Below are 27,562 nucleotides of genomic sequence, written 5' to 3' on the forward strand. Positions count from 1 at the left end.
TTTGCGTCATTACGTCACATCTGTACACATAAAGAAGGTGTCTCGGCTAATAGGCTTTATTGCGTGTGAGGTGGAGATTTATAGCCTTTTCTCACAGCACTTTAAATAATTAAACTTATTAATTTGATGGCGGGTCCAAAAAGGTTCAAGCGACTGGAGGTTCACCCGTTGTAAAATGCAAAAGACTTTGGCTACAGAAAAAAAGAGACTTCCAAAAAGTAGAATCTGTGATCTTGAATGACAGTATTCACACCGGCACGGCGACTGACAGCCGCACATTCTCCTCAAAACATTGGATTCATCCGCGCTGTGTCGTGTCGAGGCACAACCCACATAAAGTTGATAATTACGCGAAGAAAATGATCACCCTTTTCAACAAAACAAATTTTATTCTAAATAAATGAACTTTTATTCAGCAAGGACACATTAAATTTATCTAAAGTGACAGTAAAGACATTTATAATATTACATCAAGTTTATATTTCAAATAAATGCTGTTCAGTTGAACTTTTTACTCCTCAAAGAAACCTAAATATTGATAATAAGAAATGTTTCTTGTGCAGAAAATCAGGTTTCTGAAGGATTTCATGGTACGAAGATATGCGAAGCACACTGACCTGTTGAAGTTGAGAACGGTAGTGTAATTGGGTGACCTTTTCATTTACGTCTACTATCTTAAAAGATCACACCACAACTCAATGCCTTTGTATGACCTTAGTGCTTCGACCCTTCTATAAACAGTCAGTCGTTTAATGCAGAATTCAATAAAACAATGATTTTCCAGTGCTGTTTGCATCATCAACACATTAGCATATCGATGTCCAGATCTCACTCAGTGACTGTGCCTTAAATGGGTCCCACGTGAGGTGGATCAATAGTGTCCTCTTTACCGTAGTCAAAGCCATTTCCTACTGACCGCCTGTGCCTTCGGGACTAAGTGGGCTGAAGATCAATCTAATCCTATTGTAGTCTTTGTGTTCTCATTGTATCTCATTTGCTTTGTGAGCTACATTTGGTCATCTCTTCTGCTTTGCTGTGAGAGATTGGTTTGTTATTCAAAAATCAATGTTTAAAAGTTTAGATTTCAGAGTCTCTTCTGGCCAAACACAGTTTTGCAGCTGCTGTCCCAGGATGATGGTGCCATTATTTTCTGCGGTCCTGCTAATACAAGTGGTTTAGTATAGTTCTAGGTCCGTTTACCAATAATACATGGGTATTATTCTTTTGAAGGTCAATTTGCTGTTCAGCATCATTAAGTGACAATGAATCGATCTGAATTTGACATGGCTCTTGTGCGGGTCCGTTTTTTTACCTCTTACACTTATTCAACTGGTTTTCAGCGTGTACAGCCTTTATCGTTTAGCAAGGTAAGATATGTGAGCTAAGCTTATTTATGAATACCTTATACTTGTTATTGTGCTTTATATTAGTATCTTTATGTCAGTCAAAGGATGTTTCCTTCAGTAATCAAACCAAACCACAGCTTCACCCTCAGTTCCTCTATCTTTATCTTTCTTTTGATTTGTATCCTAAAGGTGAAGAAGATAAAGACGGAGGAAATGCCTCAACCGACCCCCTCTGGTGATCCCGAGTCCAGGCTTTTCTCCCATCGTCCAGACCAAAGCTTGGGGACTAGAGATCAGTTTCCTCTGCACAGTCCAGACCGGAGCATAAGCTTCAGCGCTGACGGCATGAATCTGACCCCTCAGACCGTAAGATCCGTCACATCCACTGAGCCCTTCAACAGGTCAGTTTACTTTCAAAAGTTTGGTGTCAGTACAATTTTATTTTCCTGTTTTTGAAAGAAGTCACAAACAGGTTGCTCACACCTTATGCTCACAAAGGCTGCATTTATTTTATAAAAAATAGAGTGAAAAGAGTAATTTTGTAAATATTAACAATTTAAAACAACTGTTTCTATTTGTATACAAGTATTATAAAATGTCGTTTATTTCTGTGATTCAAAGCTGAAATTTCTGCACATTTACTCAAGTCTTCAGTGTCACATGATCCTTCAGAAATCATTCTAGGCTGATCTGCTGAATAAACATTTCTGATTATTATCAATATTGAAAACAGTTGTGTTACTTATTGTTTTACGGTGTGTGCTTTAACCTTACACCTTTAACCTTATTATTTATTATCCTCAGGTTAGGTAGAGCAAGTCAAATCTGACCTAAATCATAAGCGTTCAAATGGTACTTACAACTTGTTCAGAAGACTTCTCTGTGGTTTAGTTCTTGCTCAAGGTTTATTAACAACAATACTGGTAGACAATTTCTTGCAATTAGTATAATAGTTATTTATTAATATTCCAAAAATAAAAGTTAAACCAAAACTAATAGCAAAGTTACAGTATACAGCAAGGTCTAAATCAAAGGTACAATCAGCTGGGTTTCTGGCGTCGAGAGATACCGCTAAATCAGTATCTGCTTGTTCAGTCTTCTCATCAGTCTTTTATACTCAAACAGTTCACTGCCGAAGTCAAACTCTCTTCTGTGGACATCAACTGGAGAGCTGCCAAGTCTTCCATGACCCTTTTAAGGTGTTTCCGATGTAGTCTGCCAACTATCTTCTTGGCTCTTTTTCATATTTGTTCTCCGTTTCTTCGTCTGTAAAATATACCTTATCTACAGCATTACATTTTTCTTAAAAGCAATTCATATCTAATACATACATGCTCTCTACTCTAAGTTACTTAATATAAACATCTATTACTTTTATAAGGTTAAGTATACATGCATAGTAATTGATATTATTTTTTGTATATAGTTTCCAATACATTTTCATGCAGCATTACTACTTGGGTTACATAAAAGTACTACTAAACAAAACAGACATTAATCAAGACAGAGTAATTGCAAACAATCATCTTCATTAACATTATTTTTTGGTTCGAAACCCTGATACATTTTTTCCCAAAGATTTTTGTAACAATTTCACTTTTGATCAATTTAATGTGTGCAGCAAAACAGCACATACTAATGAAAATATAACAAAATATGATCTTGTCATTAAGTTAAACTATACCAGTGTATGCAGGTTAATTACCTGCTTTGTGTTTCATTCTTTATCTTTACTACAGGCTTTAGAAATTCCAACGAAAGATTCAAACCAGATAATAATCCCAGTGAAATTTTTTATTTTATTACCTTACCCCTTTTCCCTTTCACCCTTGTACTTTCCAAAAATAGATTTTTGTTTACAAACACCACAATAGATACATGGGTATGTCGATAAGTACAATTGATTTGAGAGTTTCTGTACCTGACACGCTTATGTAACACTGTCTGGGGTGAATGTCTTCTCAGACAGGCTAACTAATATTCAATTGGTGTTATGGTCTTCATAATATTTCAACAAAATATAATAACATGCTCCACCTCTGAAACAACTTTACTTTTTAGCTGATGTTATCAAGTCCAACACCTGGTTCTATCCTACCATTTAGGAACAACATTAAAGTCACCATGAAATCAAAATTGACAATTAAAAAAAAAGAATATTGCAGTATTTATTTTTAATGATTTATCCGTGCACATCATTATTTTTTTTAAACTCACATCCCCTCGTAGTCTTTAGTCGAAATAACTCCCCCTCTTGCAGTGACATCTCTTTTCATTCTCTTCACTGATGACGTGTTTACTGGCGTGAGGGCGGAGCAACCTGTCACTCACAGGAGATCCACCAATAGCAAACCGCAACCATCCAATCAATTCCCCATGGACAAGATCAAGTCCCGTCCTACATTTATTCTTATTCATGAAGTCGTTTCACTCGGATAAACGTCTCAATAGGAAAGAAAAGACTGTATTAACTTGCTTCATGCTGACTTTAACTTGACTTTATGTGAATGTAAATTGTCCAATTTTGGCTGCATCTTCTGGATGTAAATTGTAGCATGAAACGATGATGAGATTTTTATCGTTTATAGAAAACTTTAATTGTAATATTTCATGCAACAAGTCAGCCTTCCAATAATTAACCCTTGAATTCAGAAAACAGTACAGTTTTTCAGTTGATCCAGCGGTCTTGTCAGCTTGCTGTCACTTTCAGTACGTATATGTGGACCTTGCATCTTCCTGTGGGTCTTTGAAGGGGATAGTAACCCCGCAATCTCGCCTTTGTGCCAAATATTAGACAACAGCATACTTTTGTGACTGCTGTAGAATTATCAGCATATACTCCTCAAGAATGCATTTAGTAAAAAGTTATTTTGGTTCTTGTGCAATAAGGAATCTGTAGATTAATGCATTGATTTAACTGTGGTCAATAATGATCATTGACATTGCCTTTGATGTAGTCAAGTAGTTTTCCATAATTTCTCACAGAACAAAAGCTCAGTAAAAGGGCCTTGTTGTTCACTCAGGGAGGTGGTGGCTTAGCAGGATTTCCGTTTTGTAATTCATGACGACAGTCATTATTTTAATACCCTTGTCAGACTGTGTAACACCCCGTAAGAGCTCCAGTGAAGTGGAAAAATATTTCCCTTTTATTCAAATTCTCCAAAAAATCTTGCGAAATGTCTTTTCATGTACGTGCGGTACCCTGATTCTTAGTAGGCTTTACGGTGAGATGGCAAGGGTCCTTACACATTTTACAATAAAAGGGAAGCACCCCATAAACACACAAATGCTCACTTTTTTTGAAGAACTTTGTTTGGTAATCATGTGATTCATGAGCTGTTTGGAGCCAAATTTCCTTGGTTTTATTTTTTTTTACAATTCCTGTGTAAACAGGACCTAAATCCTTTTGTATTGGATGGTTGTGATTTAGTGTGGCCAACTCTGATTATTTACTTCCCTTTTGACACGCACACACTTAGAACAGCATTCATGGTAATGTCGCACGTACTCATGAACAGTGCGTGCCATCTCGCTCAATGAATGGACCTTTCAATGATCCCAACATTTCTAGTACTGTTTTTTTTTAACACAATCCAAACGTAGTAATTATATGGATTATAACAAGAATTTGGGCCCAAAAAAAGTTACACAGATTTCTACAAAATTTGAATATGTACATCATTGTCAAGTCATTAAAATTCCATGCTCCTTTCATGTTTGTTTATGAATATTATGGATTATTTGATTATGTTTTCTGCTATACTAAAAAGACATGTCTAGTAGGGGACCTATTATGCCCCTTTTTTACAAGATGTAATATAAGTCTCAGGTCTCCCCAGAATGTGTCTGTGATGTTTCAGCTCAAAATACCACCCAGATCATTGAATATACCATACCCAAAATTCCCCTTTTTGGGTGGAAGCAAAAACACGCTGTTTTGTTTGTTTATCTTGAAATGGTTAGTTTACCCAAAAATGACAATTCTGTCATCAACTACTCGCCCTCATGTCGATCCAGTGGTTTAACCTCAATTTTATAAAGTGACGCTTTGTTTGCGCAAAAAAACCCATAATTTACCACTTTGTTTTTCAAAGCGTTAATCTACGACATGCATTCATACAACAACGTTTAGTTTCACGTCAACACAACACGTGTCGTGGTGCTCTCGTGAATGCGCTTTTGTAAATAAAGTAGTAAAGTTATGTGTTGTTGTTTTTACGCAAACAAAGCCCTTGAGTCACATAGATTACTTTTATGATGTCTTTTCTGGGGCTTAAAAAGTTGCAGGTGCGTATTTATGCTTAAACGTTCATTTGCATAATATGTCCTCTTTAATTTACAATGAAATATCTAAACATCCAAGACATAAGATAATTTATTTGAGAAATAAAACTGAAAAACTTGGCAATTCCAATAGGGTCCTCACACCATCGGTGCTCGGGCCCTAATAAGATGAGACGTTTTTAAAGAAAAGTTTTTCCTCACTTATTTGTGCTTAAAACAAGTTTTCCAAAGTTATTAGCCACAATTTTGACATCAATACCACGGGGAAAAGCTGCCATATATATTTTTTTTAATATTATCTCATAATTTGGCTGCAGGTAAATTAGGCTGCTGTCACTTTAAGATCTGACACATGCATCCATTATACTGTTACATATGCGTTTTCTTTCTCAACTGGTTACATTCACTTCATAAGTGACAGTGTTTACATGAATACTCGCCAAGACCGGCATGTTGACATTGTTTTGTGTGTATTTGACTGTTTAAGCGCAATGAGCAGCGAAAAATAACTAAATTCAGTGCTGAGAGGCATCTTTATGTGTATTTACTTTGGGTGGGAGCACAAAATCTGCGGAAATTCAAGTCCTGTAACACCAACAACATTCATCTGGAGCAAATGAATGGAGTGAGTGAGTGGAGGCGGGTTTGTGTGTACCTCGCTGTCGGAGAGATGAGAGAGCGAGAAAGAGCAGCTTGTATCCTGTATCTATTCTGTGGAAAATGAGTATTAAAAGCGTTTCTAATATTTCATTATCGATTCATCGAAAAATCTATATTTTTTACATTTTAACACTACATTGCACTTTAAAAGACTACAATTGAAAAATGTATATATTATATATGAAATTCAGGCATAGGAGTGACTGTGTTACACACCGCCGCTGAAATCCACCCGCATTTGGCGTGTTGGCAGGTGTTATATATATATATATATATAATATATTTGATATTTGATGATTGTTTATCAATGTTTTGTAAAAATCTGATAAATGTTTTACAAAAATAGTTTAATGTATTTTTTTTGTGTGTATTACTCTGCTCCTTTCAACACGTTTTACAGTTTTTAATCCATTTCCACAGATATTCCTCTCAAAAAGAAAAGCGTTGTTTTCTTTTCTTTCTTTTTTTTATTTTATGGGCCAGTCCGCTACTATATCATGACTATATTAGCCATTGTTTATTGATTCTAATGCAGTACCACTGGTTTCTTGGAGATGTCGATTGTTTTGTTCTCCATTACAATATTGTTTCCCAACAAATCTGAATCTGTGGAACATCCACTCCTGAGCTCATCATGTTTTGTTGGCCAGACTCCAGCATGTGGAGTGGATACGCTTCTTTCCAGCTGTAGTAATTACTGGAGACAAGTCAAACAAAAGCCCTGAACTGTGGCACTACGTGTTCATTGTTCACCAGACAATAGGCACTCTTAGACACTCAGACCAGGTGCTCCAAAAAAACGGTTTTGTTTACTCTGGCAAATGCCAGAAATGTGTAGATTGTGCTGTTCAGTGATTCTGACCGGTTTCTTCTCCATTCCAGCTTCCAAGAAGATGAAAGACCAATATCTCCTTTTTATATTAGGTAGGACCAGTCACAGTTTCTCTCACTCTCTCGTTCCTTCTGTTCTCCCTGCTGCTGAAAAACATGTTATTTTGGTGGTGTGAATGAACTTTTTATAATCTCTCAAAATGGAAATGATCTAGATACGGGTTGTTTTATTGTGCAAACCAGGGAACAAGGTCTCAATTTACGCCCTCAGATTTGACACAACAACTTCGTATTAATTTTGTACATGGTGAATTGTGGTAGGAAAGTAAATGTCACAAATCTTTTACATAACACAACATGAACAAATGAAACAACCGAAATCCTCTTAGCGTCATGTCAGGGACAGCTGCTAATGGTTTCCGGTTGAGTACGGTCTGAGCGGGATGAATCTGGGAGCGAACAGGTCAAAACAAACCTCTCCTGTGGTTGTTTTCTCAGTTCCTTCATGTGTTGAATCATTGCATCAGCTCAGGTCCCCTCTCGTACCATAGCAACTGACCCTTCACACATTTCCCATCACATAGTTTACCCAACCCAGCCCTCGCGGTGCAGACGCTCACACTCTCTCTGTCACTAGTGCTGTGAACAGGAGCAGAAAGTCTTAAGGAATAGTTCACACAAAAATGAAAATGAAAAACGTATCCTCATATCATTACCAACGCTTACGACTTTGACACAAAAGGAGAAATCTTAATTGAACTTGGGTTTTTTACACAGTGTTGAGGTTTCAGCCAACCACTTTGCTAATGTCATTAAGGAATGCAAGCGAGTAAATATAATATACTAGTGTGTTTTCTGTAACCTTTAACCTCTTGTTCGGGTGTGTACTGTACATGGTTGAGGTGTGTTTTGAAAAGATGTCAGTCATTGAATAAATCATTTTTGTCTGCCAAATAAAGGTCTTATTAGCTTTGGTGTTTTATAGTTATTGGGTTTTCTACTGCAACAAAAAGTTATATCTATTGAGAGAGATGTATACAATTATGTTGATTGGCAAGATTTATTTTTATGTTTTTGAAAGCCGCTCAGCAAGACTCCATTTATTTGATCAAAAAATACAGTAAGACATTTTTAAAATCAAAATGGCAAAAGGCACTTTCCATACCCCATACCCATCGACATTAAGCTTATATTGATGACATAATACTTGCATTATGATCCTTAAAGGGATAGTTCAGCCAAAAATTCTGTCATCATTTACTTACCCTAAGGTTGTTCTAAACCTGTGTTGATTTTTTTCTTCTGCTGAACATAAACTAAGATATTTTGAAGAATATGGATGACGAAACAATTGACTTTCCCATTGACTTCCATAGTTTGGACGTGTTTTCGGTTAGCATCGCTAGTTTGGTTCCCTCCTGTTTAGACCACAGCTGTTAACTAGATTTGGGAGATGACTGTATGGAAGAAATGACTAGGGTATCAGACTAGTTTTCGTGCCAGCTTCTACTCAGTCCTCGCCCTTGGAGTGCACCCTATGACCGCTGTGTTATGCAAGACCGACAGACCTCATCAAATCATCTTTAGTCCTCTGTCTCAACGCTTATCTGTTCTCACTGCCATATTCTTGCCAGTCTTTTATAGCTTCTACGTTTGCGTCTATGGTCATTCCTTTTGATACTGCTCAATACTGAGAAAATAGTTTACTCACTCATGGTGTTTAAATAGCGAGTTGTCAGGTGTGAGTGGTTTACTGGCTCTGACCATGAGAGCGTTGCTGGTAAAGACATAACTGTTGTGTCTGCAGTATTTCCGGAAACAAAAGATAATGCTGCTATTTTTACCATGGAACTTTCTTTTCAATGTAAGAGTATTTAAATCGTTTTTTTTGTTTGTTGTAAATCCTATTTGTTTTTTTTATTTGGATGGTCGGACGAGGTTAGTAAACCAATAGGAGATTTCCTGGCTTCAAAACAATGTGTACAATGCAGTGTTCTATTCAATGCTTATACTACGGGGCTGTTGAATGCTTGAATCTGATTGGTTGATGAACGTTCTAAGGTGTGCGATTATTTTCAGGGAAAATCACGGCTAAAGTAGTTCCAGGTCTTGACCGCATTACAGTTCCATATCAACAACACGCCAAATGATTTCAGTTGTTTCAAAGGTTCTTACAGACTACAACAGCAAAAGAACAAAAACCCACAACGGCACTGACCTAAAAAAAAAAAATAGGTAAACAATTGGATAAAAATGACAAATTAAAATATTTTGTTATGATTGTTTGTGATACTGTAGGTTGTATCTCTGATATCAGTTTACAACTGTTTAAACCTGATTAACGGGGAAGCTCACTGAGTTGACAAGAGTAACTATATATAAATGTATATTACCGTTCAAAAGTTTGGATCAGTAAGAATTAAAACAAAACAAGTAAATTAGTTTTATTAGGCAAGAATCCATTAAAATTATCAGAAGTGAAAGTAAAGATTTTTACATTGTTGCAAAAAAAAATTCTATTTAAAATAAATTCTGTCGGTTTCCTGAAGAAAATATGTAGCATGATGTGCACAAAAATATTAAGCAGCACACCACCCAGAACACCCTAGCAATGCCTCCAAAACTACTCAGAACACCTTAGCAACCCCATAGTAACACCCTTTCAACCACCCACAACATCATAAAGATGAATTGTATAAAACTGATGCAAAACAGAAAGTTTTTACTCACCATCAAGTCGTTCCTAAAATGTATAACTTTCCTTCTGTGGAATACAAATTATATTGAAATATTTGGAAAACTGCATTGATATATATATATATATATATATATATATATATATATATAAGTCAATGGGTCCAATGTTGTTTTGGGCCTCATTGACTTTTATTAAAGCTTAATAATTCAGTATTTTTTCCCTTCTTTCACATGTTCTTCTCTTCAGCTCACAAATCTCTCCTGGACACTGCAGACCTGACTTAACAGAGTAAGTGATTATGCATTGCCAAAATATAACAATTCAATTATTTGAATCAATGATTAGTCGGTCTTCTAGATAGACAGAAGAGTTCCATTGTTCATGTAATTAAAGCAATCATCATTTGACCATTAACATCCCCCTCTCTCTCTCTCTACCCAGTTTTCTGGAGAAGACTATTCGCTCAGCGGTCGAGCAGCACCTCTTCAACACACGCATGCACACAGGTCAGAGTTCAGAGGGCTTGGATACAACTGCCTGCTTTTCATCTCCTGTGACAACGGCCCGAGAGAGGAGGAGACATCTACGAGAACAGGAGCAGAACTTCAGGTAGGAACAGGTTACTCCTGAAATACAGCTTTTCTTGGGATCTGTTGACTCTGGTGCGACTGCAGCCAAACGGCATGGTAGCTTGTCTGTGTACTGAGCAACCAGTTGTCCAGTCACAACGTTACATGGTTCTTAGTTGCCCAAGATGTATTTCAACTCATCAAAACTGCTAAATTAACTTACCTTGGTAGTTTCGCTGCAATTCACATCTGTGATTTCAATCTTTACAGCCACTCCACAACAATTAGCAAGTTGTTTGGTGTGATTGCAATCTAGGTTATATCTCTGATATAAATGCACAACTGAAAGAAACTGATTAACATAGAAATGCATTGAGTTATATATTAGAGAATATATTATACTACCGTTCAAAAGTTTTAAAGTAAAAAAAAAAAAAAATTACTTATACTCAGCAAGGATGCATTAAATTAATAGAAAATTACAGAAAATACATTTATAATGTTACAAAGTATTTCTGTTTCAAATGCTGTTCTTTTGAACTTTCTATTCATCAATAATCCTGAAAAAAAAATATCACAGTTTTTTCACAAAAATATTAAGCAGCACAACTGTTTTCAATATTGATAATTAATAAGAAATCAGCCTATTGAAATGATTTCTGTAGGATCATGTGACACTGAAGACTGGAGCAATGATGCTGAAAATTCAGCTTCGCTTATTTTTACTGTATTTTTGATTAAAAATTATTTTATTTATTTATTTATTTTGGAAACCTGGAAATAATGCCAAATTCAGAAATTTGATACCAAATGGTCTCAGACTTTTGGCATCTACTACGCAACAGTATATACAGTTATATATATATATATATATATATATATATATATATATATATATATATATATATATATATATATATATATATATAATTTATATTGTATATATAACTTATATGCAATGATATGCACTTAAGATGCACAGAAAACTTGCATTTAACACTTTAACAAAATATTTTAATATTAAAACTAATATTTTAAACAAATTTTAACAAATAAATAATAAATAAAACATTTTTTTTAAATGTGCTTTATCCATTTACAAGGATGTTCAGCTTTCTGCAGCCGACACTGAATATGAATATCAGATGATTGTAGATACTTGGCTATTTTAAGATTATCAGCAAACCAATCAGCCTATGGCTAATTTTAACTTCACAAAAGTGTTTAGTTAATCCCATATAATCACAGTGATTTAAACATGTTAGATGCAAATTTTTAAATAATCTAATTTCCATTCCATCTTGGGTTGTTGATGCCTATGAATCTAATTTCCGTTCCAGCTTGGGTTGTTGATGCCTGGATCTCAGAGCGATCAAACTAATCCTGTTGACACAAACTCTAAGCAAACTATCTACAGAGACACTGAAAACATTAGATTAGTGGCTCAACAGTTGTGCTGTTACATAGATGTAAATAAACAGTCACGTCTGCTTTAAGTAGTCGAGGTATCACAGCTACGGGTTCATTTCTGCTGTGGTCTTAGAATTTGATCCCTTGAGTAAATGACAAGCACAGGAAGTCCTAGTCTCATCTCTCATAATTCTGTGGTGTCTGAAAGTGAACGGTGTCTTTCTCAGGGTCGAGGGTGATAAAGAGAACATCCCGTCTCCGGGTGTGAGGGTCACAGAGGAGTGTGACAGGCGTCTGACTCTGGCACACGAGGCTCAGAGAAACAGGAAGCCCAAACACAGTCCCACACTGACTGAGCTCTCTGACAACCAGGACGCCCCCACTGTAAGTCTGATTTTTGGTCTTATCTCCATGGCCTTCTCTATCTCTTTCTGCACACAAGGCAAGCATCACTATTACAATTGCTCTTACTTAGGGTTAGTGATTTCAACAAACCACTAACCAAAAGTATTCAATTTAGGAATGTAACTTATCCCATAGTGTTCATGCAATAAGACTTACAATTTTCACTTGCCGGACAATGAAATCGCTTTTATTTTATTTTATTTTATTTTTTTACTTGGGCCAGGTAAGCAACCAATTGGCAACAGCTGTGCAACCACTTAAATAGATAGTTCACCCCAAAAAATGTTTTGTCATCAGCTGTTCCAAACCTGTATGAGTTTCTTTCTTCTGTTGAACACAAAAGACGATGCTTTGAAGAATGTTGGTAACCAGACAGTTGACAGTAGCCATTGGCTTCATTAGTATTTTTGTTCCTACTATGGAAGATGGTAGTCAATGGGTGCCGATAATAGTAAAATTAACTTTTATTGACATCAGTAACATGCAAAAAACGAATTTTTATAGGAAATTTTTTTTGGTAAATGCACTATTGTTCTATAGTATCATCCTGAACAGACTGGCAGCTTCAGTGATTATAATAGCACTCTTTACTTGCTTTCTATGTAATTCAGTCACAATTTGAAGAAAATCTTTAGTTTTTCATAACTTGTGACTTCCTACTTTTTCCATAAGGTAGGGAATGACTAATAAGCCATTAAGTACTCCTCTGCCGCCATTCACCGGTTGTAGTGGTAATTTTATATCTTTTTTAAAATAAAAGTGCTTGTTTGCCAGAAAGTGTTAGTTTTCCTATACCTTTAAACTTTTAGTTTTACAAATCATCACATTAAAAGCATTCTTAAAATTGGATCATATTTAGAGGTTGGAAGTGCATGAAAAAATGTGAAGCACTTGCTTGAATTTCACTCTCAAAAGGTTGTATATGAGATGAATAATGTAAAAATAAAAAATAAAATCAACTATTTCTGCCACAATACCGTGGTTACTGTCAGGATTGAATATTGGTGATTTGTGGACTGAAAAGCCTTCTATAACTTGTTTGTTCATGGTACAATGTTTCTCCTGTTTTCCACGTCAGCGCTGTTTGATCTGGTTTTATAACATAGAATTCTTTGCCCTCGGCGAATTCAAACGCTTTCTCACTGGATCTCCCAGCTCTGTGTAGTAACAATGTCGCGTGCTCGAGATCTGCTTGTGAGTAAACCTGTTCTGAGCTTGCGTTGCACTGTCTATCATTGCTCTCTGAGCTGATAAACGGTCCGGCAAACGAGAGCCATTTCTCATGAAGCAACAGAAATGGCAGCTCTTATCAGTTGGGCAACGTGGTGGACGCGACCTCTATCAAAATTTAGTCGCACTGGAAGGAAAAAAGGTTGCAGTCGGGAGACCTGAAATGACATCAGTTTTTCTTGAATTAAAAAAAAACACAGTGGTACGAAACAGTGACAGGAACAGCTAATTATCTTAAAATCTTTCTTGTCCTTGTTCATGGGAGACCGACAACACACAATGTATCTCAATTTACCTCTCTAGAAAATGAGAGGTAAATTGCAGGGCTCGCTTTTGTCTTAATAGTGTTTTGACGAAGACACTGACTCATGTTTATGCTAGGTGTGTGATTTGCATTTACCTCAGCAGATCAGACCACAGTGTTCAAAGCATTTGTCGGTACACCACAGTGACGTGCATTAGACACTATTAAAGATGTTTTAGTAATGTGTTGGTTATACAAAAACATCTCTTGGGCAACTTGTGGTTGACCAAGATGGGCATTTTATTGGCAGATAACCAATATAATTAGATGTTCGGTTTGTAATGTAGACAAAAGTCTGACACCACATACAAATCAAAACGTAACTTATAGTAAACCTAGAATTAAAGCAAATGCGTTAAATATGACTTATTACAGAAATTACAAAGTTCATGTTTGTTTTTTAGTTCATCTTTTCAAGCAAATTGTTGTACACAGAATTTATAAAAAAACATTTTTTTTGGACTTTATATGTTTGAAGTTACACTAGGTGGATACTGTCCAGTGTGTATCACTTTTACAACTGTTAAATAATAATAAATAATAATAACCCTGAATTTGACTGCTGCAAAACTTGTATATGCATCCTAGGTAATAGCATTGGATATTAGCACACTTTTAGCACACCTTACACGTCACATTATTTATTTATTTAGATTTTTATTAAATGTTGGTTTATGTTTTCTTTGTTGTCTTACTCTTAACATATTAAAATACATGTGTTGGTTTTCTTTTAAATCTAGCCAATGGAATGCCAAGAGCCACCTGGGGCTTACGATAGAAATGCTACGGATAACATGACATCAGCTGATAACAGGTAATTTAAACACCTCTGAATGCATTATGTGCAGTTCTATGCATGTTGGGCAGTAGAATTAATTTAAATGGGTCACATCACGAGAAATCTTCTGTTCCCAAAACCCCATCTATTGAAACTAATCTTGGATAACTGATCCCCGTGGGTTTTTGAGATCGGGAACCTGAAAATAATACCATGTAGCCCACATTTACAGTGCAATGTTGCTTATTTAGTGGTCATAAATGATGAAACACTCTGATTTAACAATACGAGTAAAATCACTGAAGGTCAAATCTTGTGCCGTTTCTGACCTTGTGTAGCACCTACCACTCTGCACACTGGATCCCAGCATGTGAAACAATACATTTTTTTAAAACCATATCCCTGATCATTTCAGTCTGCTCTTTACAGATTGATCAGTTAATCGATAATTTTAGAAAATAGCAATGTTATGCTGTTACAATATCACTAATGAAATATATTTTTTAGGGGGAACCATCAAAAGGAACATGGGTTAAATTTTATTCAGGTGAGTGTAGTTATTTTTTTTCCTGTATCATATTTCCTGCCATTATCTATTTTTCTTTCCTGCTTTGTATGTCCTTTTAAAATTATTTTTTTAGTTTGAGCACCCTACACAGTTCACTTTTTTTTTTATTGCGACTAGATCCTGTAATCACAGCCTTGTTTTTTTTAAAAGAAAAATGTAGACGAACAACATACTTGAGTGAGTGGATTATTCTCGTAGGTGAGAAGACACCGGCAGAAAGGACGCCAAATAGACAGCTGTACTAAATCTTTAGGCTTTCACAATGTCTTCTGATTGTCTGTTACAGGGGGTGTTAAAGGGATAGTTCACCCAAAAATTAAAATTCTGTCAGAAATTACTCGCCCTCATGTTGTTCCAACCCCGTAAGACCTTCGTTCATCTTCGAAACACAAATTAAGATATTTTTGATTAAATCTGAGAGCTGGATCACTCCTCCATAGGCTTCTTCAGGGATTGACACTTGCCGGCCCCGAAAAGTTATTAAAGACATCGTTAAAATAGTCCAAGTGACTACAGTGGCTCAATCTGAAGTTTATCAAGCGACGAGAATACTTTTTGTGCGCAAAAACAAACAAAAATAACGACTTTATTTCAACTATTCATTTCCTTCTCTGTGGGCCTCTACTCAGTTCACTAGTATAATAGCGTAAGCTTCTGTTGTTGTACGTCACACGCATCACACACATGACCAGCGTCAGCCAATAGTGAGCCTACGTGTGACGTAGCTCTACGCTATCACACTACGCTAACTGACTCGAGGCCCACAGAGAAGGAAATGAATAGTTGAAATAAAGTCGTTATTTTTGTTTGTTTTTGCGCACAAAAAGTATTCTCGTCGTTTGATAGACTTAAGATTGAGCCACTGTAGTCACTTGGACTATTTTAACGATGTCTTTAATAACTTTTCAGGGCTGGCAAGTGTCAATCCCTGAAGAAGCCTATGGAGGAATGATCCAGCTCTCAGATTTCATCAAAAATATCTTCGTGTTCCGAAGATGAACGAAGGTCTTAGGTAATTTCTGACAGAATTTTCATTTTTGGGTGAACTATCACTTTAAGACTGTTTGGTACATGTCAACATTGATATACATTATCAGATCTTTGGATAAAGGCAATAGGAAAGCATCTGAATTGCATCGAAAACAATTCGATATCAGTATCTGTTGGTGTTACTGTGAAAGCATTCTGGATTTGTTGAACCAGCACCCACCTTTACCCTGCTGTCATGCCATCTGGGCTCTGGCACTGTTTAATTTCAATGTGCCAATTGACCAAAACCCTCGGCTTTAGTTGACTTCCTGCATGTTCAGACCACTCGGTTTATAAAGCTGTGACAATTGTTGCACGTCGTTGGTTGTCCTCCAAGTACTGATACACAGTTGTCCCATAGTATTTGAACACTCTTAAAAATAAAGGTTCTTTTTTGGCACCTATGTTCTATGAATAACCTTTAAACATCCATGGAATCTTTTCATTCCACAAAAGGTTCTTTATAGTTGAAAAAGGTTATTTAGACACTTTACAATAAGGTTCATTAGTTAACATTAATTAATGTACTAACTATCATGAACTAACCATGAGCAATACTTTTGTTACTGTACTATGTACTGTACGTTACTTTGTTAACGTTAGTTAATTTATTGTTTGTTCATGTTAGTTTACAGTGCATTAATGTTAACAAGATTTTAATAATGTATTAGTAAATGTTGAAATTAACAAAGATATTAATAAATGCTGTAGAAGTGCAGTTCATTATTAGTTCATGGTAATTAATGTTGTTATCCAGTGAACCTTATTGTAAACTGTTAACCTTGAGATGATTAAAATTCTTCAAACGAAGAAAAAATGGTTCTTTCAGGAACCCGATCTGGTTCTTCTCTTTCATTCCTTTTTAGAACCTTTATTTTTAAGTGTATTAAAACTAACAAACTCCTTGAAATTAGATGTAGTGCTTGTGCTATTATTCTTTCAAATGAATGACACTTGGTTTGTTTATTTTAGTGATGCAATGACATTCATACATTTTAAGAGTGATTCAAGTGTCAAATACTTTGAGGGTCAGTGAAAGAGTTGATATAGTCACAAACATCCTGTGTTGAAATATTTCTGTATCGACAGTTCAGTCTGTAAAATAGTCTAGTCTAAATAAGACTATATAATAAGACTAAATATAGAAATCAAGCAATTCAGTTTCCTTTCACTTTGTCCTTCAAAGATGTTTGTAATGTTCCCTTTTAAAATGAAAGACTACTTTGATTATTTTTTAACAAGGAATTGTGGTTTTAAGCCCAAACATAATTTGCTGTCATTGTGATGTCACATTCGTGTTGAATCAGTGTCATTGCATGTGATGCGTGAGATCTTACTCATTCATGCACTCTAACATTTAGAACATGTTGTAAATGAGCTGTGACACGTATGCAATGCATTGTGGTATAAGAGTTTCCCATTTCGTTGATTCTGGCAGCTGATTAGAGAACTTTTTCTTTGAATGTGTTGAAAGGCACAATCCTTTACACGTATGCAGAGCTTTATCCGTTCACCAGTAATTAAAGCTAACTTTGACTGTTTGGTTTCTACATTGAGCATGTCAATTCAGTAATGAATCTTTTTTTATTTATTTATGGTAAATTCGTTATTTTATCTTAGTTTCACATTTAATGACTTTTAAATGTGCACTCTGTAATTTTGCCCTTATTAAAAGTTTAATCAGTACATAAAGATATTAATAGTATTTTTAGACAAAAAAAGTTATTGAAGTCATGCCAGATGAAGACTGACACATCAAGAGCTTTGCCCTATGGGGTCTGTAATGTTGAGATCACATGACCAGCCGAATACTACTTAATCTCGGTAACACTCTGTAATCGTTATTGGACTCTTATGGAATGAATTAATCTGGGCTGAATATAGCATTTATGTAGTGGTATGAGTATCTGCGAACCAACATTACAAACAAAACATTACTTTATGAGTACACCTTTAACTTTTTCATCTTCAGTAAGTTCAGTTAAGGATTACACTGTTTGAAATGCATGCATTATGAACAAAAGATCTCCATACTAATTTTTTTTTTAATGCAGGGCATTTTCAAATAAAATGTTCATCATGCATGGAATTATTATTATTTTTTTATTTCTTATTATTTATTTTAGTTTTTTTAATTATTATTTAATTTAAGTTTATTCCTCTTATTTTAAACGCTGAATTTCCCCCCTAACTTTTCAACAACACAGTTTGAGTTTCTAGATTACTAGTGTTTTGGCATCTCTGGATATGATGAGATGTGTAGATTGAAATATTTCTATCCATAACAACTCCAATCTCATCAGCCATATAATCTCATTATACATGTCACCTCTTTAATCATGACGTGAACAGGTGATGACAAGATTATCTAAAGAATTGTTTAGTGTTGATTGCCCTTGATTGGAGAGATTTTTCTGGTACAAACATCATGTAAAGACTCCAAATCTGATGGAGATTTGGATCAGCCGCTCAGGTCTTTAAGTCGCTTTCGTCATGGTTTAAACAAAAGCATGTAGATGTTGTATATACATTTACGTTCATACTGTTAACACATTCTTGTTATAAATGAGCAGTTGGCCTGCAAATGAAACTGCTGTTTATTTTATTATCAGTTTTAATGAGTGTTGTATTTGTGCAATGAGGCGCATTTCAGGTTAAATGTTTACTTTTTGTCTCCTTCCATTTGAAGTGCCAGAGTTTTCACATTCAGGATGTCTGGACAGTCTGTTTCCCATTCTGTTCCTTATCTCCTCTGGTGGTAATAAACATCACGTCTCTTGGCATGTTGGCATTTTACAGAGTCATGTGCACAACTTTAAACGGCACAAAGTCCTCATTCAAAGTTTGGATTGACACATAATCAGGAGTGTTGGAATTATGGACCATTATGGGCACGTAATGAAAATCACATCGACAAAAATAGCACGTCTGCAATGGCACAAGTGCGTTTCAAATCCAGTTGCATTAGCATGAGTAAGCCCTGTGTGCCGTAATAACAGAAAACAAGACTGTGTGTCATGCTGTCGGTAATGCAGGGCATGTACACTCTTTTTTTGGTTGAAGTTGTTAGTAAATTTAACAATATGGCAATTAAGACACTGAATTAAATGTGAAATTTTAAAGTAGAAAATCTGAAATGGAATTTCCAATAATCTTTTTTTATTTGCAACTTTGCAAAATCCTTAATACAGTGCAGTGAGGGAAAAGTCCCCCTGTGCTCCAGAAATAGACCCCATCCCACGCCCCAGTGGCGGAAGTGTGTGTTTGTGCGAGTGACCGAGTAGGATGAATTGTCTGCACCCTTTGTGACCCCTCCTGCGTGATTTGATCATTGCCGAAACAGGGGGAAGAGTCCCGGCAATGATAAAGTGAAAAGATTGGGAAGGCATTTCTGCCTGCGTGCTTTGCGTGCTCTCTCTCTCTCTCTCTCTCTCTCTCTCTCTCTCTCTCTCTCTCTCTCTCTCTCTCTCTCTCTCTCTCTCTCTCTCTCTCTCTCTCTCTCTCTCTCTCTCTCTCTCTCTCTCTCTCTCTCTCTCTCTCTCTCTCTCTCTCTCTCTCTCTCTCTGGGACACACAGCTGCTCAGAGAGAAAGGGAGAGGTAGAGAGAGTGAAAATAACATAAAATTAGCCACACCTACCCTGCAAGGAACATGGGTGGGGTTTGAGAATGAAGACAGCCAATCAGCAGGCAGGGGTTTGTCCTGCAGTGCCGCCCCCTGCCTCCTCCCAGCCTGTAAGTAGACGAGGGCAGACGCAGGCAGGGTATTGCTCAACTTAAGAAGCGCACTACCCCCACTCTGCTGTAGTTGGTGTTTATCCTTCACTCTTTTCTCTGCTAGACGCCTGCCATGAAGATTCTGGAGGCTCTTAGTGGCACAGAGCCGTGTGATGATGTCCCTCGACTGGACCTTTCTACTCTGACAAACGACAGCAACTGGGCAGGTCAGTGTTTTTTTATTTTTATTTGTGTCCCTCGCTTTGTTGCTGTCTCTCTCTCTGCACATGGGCGGCAGCTGCAAGTCTGCCTTGCCCACATTGTGTCCTCATGCAGTGGGTATTATTAAGTCACTTAATTGAGGAAGAAGATTACAAGTAGTCTGCAATCTGTTTTCCTCCTCATGCATACGGTGTTGCTGTTAGCGTAGAGAGGCTTATTTTGCATTGCAACAGCGTGCTAGCTATGCTTTTTTTGTGCATTGTTGTTGCAAGTACTGAGGTTCTAGCCACAGCTACTTCAAAGCCCTGCGATGTCCCTTGACAATTTTGACTCGGATGCCTCTGGGATTTATTGAGTTTGCACTGGATTCAGATGCGGTTCTTGCAGTTGCATGTTTTTTTCTCTCTTCCCACACTTCCCCTTTGGCCATAATTCTCTGTTTGTAAACAGTCGAAAGGCTGTTGATTGCATATTTGTGCTGCTTTGTTTACATATCATATTTGTTAAGATATATATATATATATATATATTGATTATATAGGTTTTTATTTAATTTTATTTAATTTTAATGTGTATTAATGAATATGGACAATAGCACTTTCTTGTTTATTCATCATATTATTTGAGATAAAATTAAATATTCTTTTGTTTTTATTTTTTTCATATCATTTTAATGTATAGATTAATTTATAAATATAGATTATAGACTATATAAATACTATATATTAAATATAAATGTAATATGTATAGACTATATAAATACTATATATTAAATATATATGTAATATGTATAATGTATGTATAAGTGTTTTTATTTATATTTTGTTAATTTTAATGTATAGATTGATTTATAAATATGACCATAGCACTTTTTTATTCATCAAATCATAGATAGATAGATAGATAGATAGATAGATAGATAGATAGATAGATAGATAGATAGATAGATAGATAGATAGATAGAAAGATTATTTCAATTTTTATGTTTTTGTTTTAGTTATTTTTTTCAAAATAATATTTTACTTTGTATAAGGCCATGTTTTATACAAGCAGTCTATGAAATCAAAATGAACTTCACTGATCAGATGCATCGCACTAAAATGAGTTTTATCAGCCACGGTGGTTTGGTGCATTTTCACAGCTGCTGCGTTTCAGTCAAGTTTACGACGATGAACCGCATTTGTCATCTTCAGTGTTTAAATTTGTTTGGGGTGTAGGAGGGTGAGCCTAGCAACAAGCAGACATTCGGCTCTACAAGTGGAGGACCGTATAGTCATAGCAACTGAGAAGTGAAACAGGAGGAGCTTAAAATCCTGGAGTCTGAGAGCTGTTGCTATGTGCACGTCACTTCTCAGCCTTTTAAACTTGTCATGGCTATTCACAACAGTCTCCCTTCCTGTTTCCTCTTCTGTTCGTGCAGCACGTGCCAGTTGTAAACTTGTACAAACATGCGCAAACACACCCCTTTTCGCATTGACCTTGAAAATGTTGTAGTGTACGATTTCTAGAATTCTCCGTTCGAGGCCTGGCACAGATGTGCCCTAGGCAGTGAAGTGCACATATATGGAGCTGCCCTGCTGACAGGTTTGCCATGTTGATTCACAGTTACCCTTTACTTTAATATAGTGCTTAATATTGTGGTCACAGCCTTGGCAGGATCTCTATACTGTATAATGTACTTGTTCTGTGGCACCCTCTAGTGAGAGCTTCAAAGGCTGCTTACATAATGACACATCTCGGTTGACTGTTAGACTAAGATGGTCACAAAAAAAAAATCGCCCTGTGGTTTTGCAAAGTAGAGACATTCCTGGGAGTGCAACATGATATATTTCCTCCATATGCTGTCTTAATGTTTTCAAAGGTTTTCTGTTTTTTTGGTAGTTATAAAATATGTATTGAGAAAAGCGTTATTACTAGTAAATAAGTCGAACTTGGAATTAAATTACATAATTTTAAGGCCATTTATTTGGCATTTGATTGACATCTTATGCACAGATCCTTGCAAATAATTTTACCAATAAAAATTGCAGAAAACATAATGAAAAAGATTAGTTTTGGGACAATTTTATTGTAAATAAACTAATATTTACTGTAAATAAACTCACTATTTTTGGGGTGCATATTTCCTTGTTTTATTCTGCAAATCCTAGCTGTTTATGCTAAATGGAGCAACTCAATATAAAAAAAACATGAAAAGAGCTATACAAATCAATAATTTGAATAGTTTTGTGTACTTTACCTAGATATATTCTACAAATCCTTGCAATCATGTTTGTTGTGCTGAGCAGAACAACTTAGTCACACATAACATGGTAATAGTTTTGGGACCAGATTTATTGTAAAATTCAAATAAATACTTTTTTGGGTAGTCAATGTCCGGTTTTGCATTATTACTGTACTTATTTATGCATTACAAATCAGTTATGCCACGGATAACATGATTCTTTTAGAACAAAACTTGAACAATGAACAACTATTTTGAGTAATACATAGTGCTTTTTACCTAGTTTGTTATGATGAGTGGAACAACATGACCACTGATAACATCAGTTTTATGTGTGGTAAAATACTTTGTTCAAATATAACAAATCAAATGGAATGCTTTGTGCATTTTGTTTTGCATACATGGTAATATTCTATAAATTGTAGCAATTATGCTAAGTGGAACAAAACCGCAGATGAAAATGGTAAATGATTATACTTGCTTAAAGTGTTTTGTTTACATCTTTGGTAGCATACGGTTGCTGGAATCGAGTTTACGTGACTGTAAATATACAGTGGCACTAAAAACAAGCTGTTGCTCTAGCTCATGGGAGTGGTCAAATGAGTGTTCAGGTCTGTATGTAACATTGAGCTGCCAGACCTTTGTCCCACTGCAGCCGGTGCCAAAGCACATTGCGGTGACTCACTGCAGGGCCAAGAGGCAGCGGTTTGCCCAAACGTTTGTCAGCTGTGATGTTCACAATCTTATACATCTCTGCCTGCTTTTCTGCCTGTCTCATCATTTCCTTGGGTCGGAATAACAGTTGCGTCATTGGTTACCTTTCTTTCCTTTTGTCTTTCAGATTCTCATTTCTTTAGTGCTTCTTTCCTTGATTTCAAAAGCCTTTTAAAATCAAGTCACAATGAGGGTAAGGGCTGCGATCTGCTTTTGTTAACAACTTGATATCCCTGAGCCCCATCTTTCCCCAGTGACCTTTAAAAGCTGCATGGAAATCCCATAAAACAGCCCAAACTGGCATGTAGCTACCTAGCATCTAACATACTGCAGCCTTTGAGGACAGGCACAATAATATGTGGCTTTATTTATGTTCGCAATAGCCTACTGAGACTTTGTGAGCCTTTCAGTGAAAGGCCATCTTGTAGCGCATGCTTGGATGTATTATGCCGGCTCAACAAAATGGCTCCAAATGCGCTGCCATGAGGGAGAGATCCACCTGACCCATTAGCTCCTCAAGCATGACTTGTAAGCACATGACACAAAAAAAGTGCAAAGGACCTGTAGGAATTTAAGCTGTACCAGATTGGTTGCACAGCATTTTGAAAAGCATGTTGAGCTGTTTGTTCGTGTGTATGAGTGTATGTGCATGTATTGAAATGATGCAATAGCATCCCTGCTAAGGCACCGCTATTACTGCTAATATTGTGAATGTTAAACATTGATAACGATTAGCCAAGTGCGTAGCTGTGTGCCGTAAAAAACACTCTTTTAAAACCGCATAGCAACAGCTAAGCAATCACCCACAACACATGAAACCACTTTAATAGCCCCATAAACTATTGATGTGTATTTTAATGTTCTTTTAGAGTTTACTAGGTACATCATTTAAAAAAATGCACAGTCCCAAACGTGGACACAAAACACATTGTTTTATTGTTTTTCCTAATGAACGTTGCCTTATGCAAGTGGTTTTACCTTCACTTCAACTCTGTAAATATGCTCAAGATCAACTTTATAACAGCAGATAAGATCAAGTTTGATCCATCATGCATGCGAGTTCCACAGGTCACATTGCAGTCGGCGTTTATCGCCACATTCTTCGTTAAATTGCTCTTCTGACCTTACTTTACAATCCCAGCATCTGCATAGTAAATAAACAAAACATTCCGATATCACAGCATGTGCTCACTTTGTTTGATTTATAATCTGTAGTGCATGATACTCTTCAGAACACTTTGTCACGATTACATTTAATAGTCTGCAATGAAAAAGCACACGTGTATTGTGTATTTAACAAAGGGGATAGTGTACTTATCTTTCTCAAAGTTAAAAACAATAATAGCTGAATAGCTCACATTCTAGTGGGTTTGACCATAACAATATTGTCCTCAGAATGCCCGAAATAGCAACAAGGTCAATAGAATATCAGCCTAGTTAAAATGTAATATGTACTCAAACGTTTGTTTGGCCCTGACTGTATATCAACACAGACAAAATCTACCACTTGTTCCCGGTTTGGCTTGCTTTTTAGTCAGTGACTTGTGCAATCTAGCCACGCTGTTTTGTCATTTCCCTCAATTTTAACACTTGTGTGTTGACAGAACCAGTGCCAGCCTACTCGTCGTGGCAAAGGGAGAGTATGGACCGCGAGGAAGCTCGTCTGTCTCCCCATGCCGGTGGCAAGCCGATTCGCCAGCTCCTGGAGGAGGACAGCGACCCAATGGTCTCGCCACGGTTCTACGCTTATGGAGACGGTCGGCAGTATCTGGACGACACAGAGGTTCCTCCATCACCACCTAATGCCCACTCCTTTGTCAGGTAAAACAACAAACCCTTGTACGGTCTGAAAGAGGAAATCGTATGCTTTTCGGAGGGTGAAATGAATGCTGTTCTCCATTTAGTAGGCGAAGGAGTTCGTCGTTAGGCTCCTGCGACGATGACCGGGAAGAGTTGACCTCTGCTCAGCTTTCAAAGCGGATCCACGTACTCAAGAAGAAGATCCGGAGGTTTGAGGAGAAGTTCGAGGATGAGCGCAAATACAGGGTGAGCGAAAGTGATGTCTAAATAGTAAAACATTATATCTGATTGGATGAGTCCCTTTTAAAAGTTGCGACAACTAAAAATCCTACGACTTCTACACTGAGAAATCGATCCCATTCTAATCAATGAAGCAGTCTATTCTGGAAAACAATGTCAATGTACCATTTTCATGATGAAAATGGCCGGTGCAAAATGTATTTAGCTCTATTTGCTACAAATGTTGAGTCTAGTGTTTTCTCTACAGCCTTCACACGGCGACAAAGCTGCCAACCCAGAGGTTCTGCGCTGGATGAATGAACTGGCCAAGATGCGCAAAGACTTAAAAGGTATGAATGAAAGTGGTTTGTATCATGTAAGCTAGAGCTGCATGATTAATCGTTAAAAGATCGCCATCTCGATTCAAACACCCAGGCAATTTTATTCCTAATTGCAACGATTTGGCTATTAAACATGTCTATTAAACCTTTGACAAAATCACAGCGAAACATTCAAATCTGCATTGATGCTGCTGCTGACCCAGAGAGAGTATTTTCAACCACACAGTATCATCATTTCTGTGTTACAAATATTCTATCACAGAGGTACAGGGATAAAAGTTTATAGTTCGAATATAAACAATGTCTCCGGTAGCTATCAAAATAGATCAGATCACTTTTTTAAATGTAACATGGTGCTACAAATAATGATTACATCATTACGCCATGAGGTTGATGACAAGTGACTGTTAAAAAATGTATTTGGCATTGAATCATTCAGTCAAGAGATTTGTTCAAAAAGCGTTGATTTATCAAGTAATGAAACAAGTGAAGTATTTATGAATGAGTCATTGAATTATTCATTCAAATTTAATGATTTAAAAAAAAAATTCTTTCAGATTAAACATTTTAAATAAACTGCAGCAATTAACATTTTGTTAGAACCTCTAGTAAATTACATGTTATTTTGTTTAGTTGTCTGTTCAGAATAGTGGGAGAATTGTGATGTTTGAAAAAAACAAAAACGTGATTCTCAATTTATCCAGAATCGTGCAGCTCAAATGTAAGCCATGATAATCCCACCTTCATGATGTTTTGTTCAAGCAAAATGTTGTTTCGGGTGTAATTTCTCACTAACCTTTGTGGGTTGGGCCAACCAGGAAAACAACATCTGATCTAATCTGCTCTGCTCATGGCTTTGCAAAGTTCTTATAAACAAGTGGCTCCATGTTCTGGCTCTACATCACAGATCACAAGTTGCTAAAGTCAGAAGAGGATTTGACGCCCATCCCCCGCCAGCGTAGCAACACACTTCCCAGGAGCTTTGGGTCTCAGCTGGAGAAGAAAGCTCCTGAGACCAAAGCCCCCAAACCCCCTGTGGAAAGCACACTGGATGCAGTCATGAACAAACTGCAGGAGAAACGCAATGAGGCTGGCCGACCTGAAGACATTAAGGTGCGGTTTTTAAGGGTTTCTTTTTCCGCTTTTGCCCTTTTTTATTATTAACAATTGCATGCATCTTTAAAATGTCATTCTCTGTTCTTCATTAGGACATGACCCGTGAACAGATTGGAGCAGAAAAAGTGTCCCTTCAGAAAGCTCTTCTATATTATGAGAACATCCATGGGAGACCAGTGAGTGTGCAGTTCTTAACCTTCAGAACATTTGAAGAACTTCTCTACATTGGCTGAGGTTGTTTTTAATGTCTGTGTTTTTGTCACTCATTCTAGATCACCAAGAATGAGAGGCAGGTCATGAAGCCTCTATACGACCGATACCGACTTGTCAAACAAATCCTCTGTAGAGCTTCTGCCATTCCAGTCATTGTAAGTTCTGTTTTTCCACCATTTTTCACTTTTCCCTCACCATTGCATGCTTCTGTCCCAACTCTGTTTCTCCATTCACTGGAGAAATCTCTCATCTTGGGAGTTCATGTGCAGCAAGAGTGTCCAATCCTGCTCCTGGAGGGCCACTATCCTTCAGAGTTTAGCTACAATCTAAACTGTTGCAACTTCATTATTCTGCCTCCTAAGATGCCTCACTAAGGGCATCTTAGTTATCTTAGTTGACCCTGTTAGAGCCACCCAATTGCAAAATTTCAATTATTGATCTAGAGAGTCCAGAGAATAGGCCTAGACTGGTTTGGTTTCGATCGGGCGAAAAACCAGGGACTAGTTCGCAAAAGTAGGTTTTGGACAAAATCCGACATAACATTTTTTTTTTTTGCTAAAATCGAAATCGGAGATATACATCTTGTCCGTCTTGAGCCAGGGATCACAGTGGTGTAAAAACCTTATGCACAATTTAGTACTTTTGGTTGCTCCTTCGCAGGCCTTGTTTACACCTAGTATTAAGATGCGTTTTGGTCGATCGGATCAAAAGTGGAAGACACTAAATACAGGTGTAAACGGGGTTTACCACTTTCGACCACTTCCAGAGGTAGTTGAAAACACATTGGACCGGATATGTTCACATCACTACTTTCATAGTGTAAACGTTCATGTGGTCAAATGTGTTCAAACAGCCACAAAAGACCACCTACTCTCCGCCCACTGAC

General features: G+C 36.7%; 1 protein-coding gene across 17 annotated transcripts in view; it reads left to right on the forward strand.

Annotated features, from left to right (window-relative positions):
* Positions 1 to 27,562, forward strand: part of fam13a (family with sequence similarity 13 member A) — a 50,173-nt gene that overhangs the window by 18,036 nt on the left and 4,575 nt on the right. For 5 of the 17 annotated variants that reach the window (XM_077246105.1, XM_077246112.1, XM_077246103.1 and 2 more), the window contains 15 exons: positions 1,536 to 1,747; positions 7,173 to 7,214; positions 10,066 to 10,107; positions 10,261 to 10,428; positions 12,026 to 12,182; positions 14,478 to 14,551; positions 15,023 to 15,062; positions 19,952 to 20,054; positions 23,115 to 23,180; positions 24,592 to 24,808; positions 24,892 to 25,033; positions 25,275 to 25,356; positions 26,255 to 26,460; positions 26,556 to 26,639; positions 26,736 to 26,831. In XM_077246105.1, coding sequence (XP_077102220.1) covers positions 1,536 to 1,747; positions 7,173 to 7,214; positions 10,066 to 10,107; positions 10,261 to 10,428; positions 12,026 to 12,182; positions 14,478 to 14,551; positions 15,023 to 15,062; positions 19,952 to 20,054; positions 23,115 to 23,180; positions 24,592 to 24,808; positions 24,892 to 25,033; positions 25,275 to 25,356; positions 26,255 to 26,460; positions 26,556 to 26,639; positions 26,736 to 26,831 — 1,731 coding nt within the window. The remainder of the gene's footprint in view (positions 1 to 1,535; positions 1,748 to 7,172; positions 7,215 to 10,065; positions 10,108 to 10,260; positions 10,429 to 12,025; positions 12,183 to 14,477; positions 14,552 to 15,022; positions 15,063 to 19,951; positions 20,055 to 23,114; positions 23,181 to 24,591; positions 24,809 to 24,891; positions 25,034 to 25,274; positions 25,357 to 26,254; positions 26,461 to 26,555; positions 26,640 to 26,735; positions 26,832 to 27,562) is intronic. The other 12 variants (XM_077246111.1, XM_077246115.1, XM_077246107.1 and 9 more) reach the window with 5 other exon arrangements.

Source organism: Siphateles boraxobius, unplaced genomic scaffold (genome assembly GCF_051911475.1).
Source record: "Siphateles boraxobius isolate OS27281-9 unplaced genomic scaffold, OSU_SipBor_1 29, whole genome shotgun sequence".
Classification (NCBI taxonomy): Eukaryota; Metazoa; Chordata; class Actinopteri; order Cypriniformes; family Leuciscidae; genus Siphateles; species Siphateles boraxobius.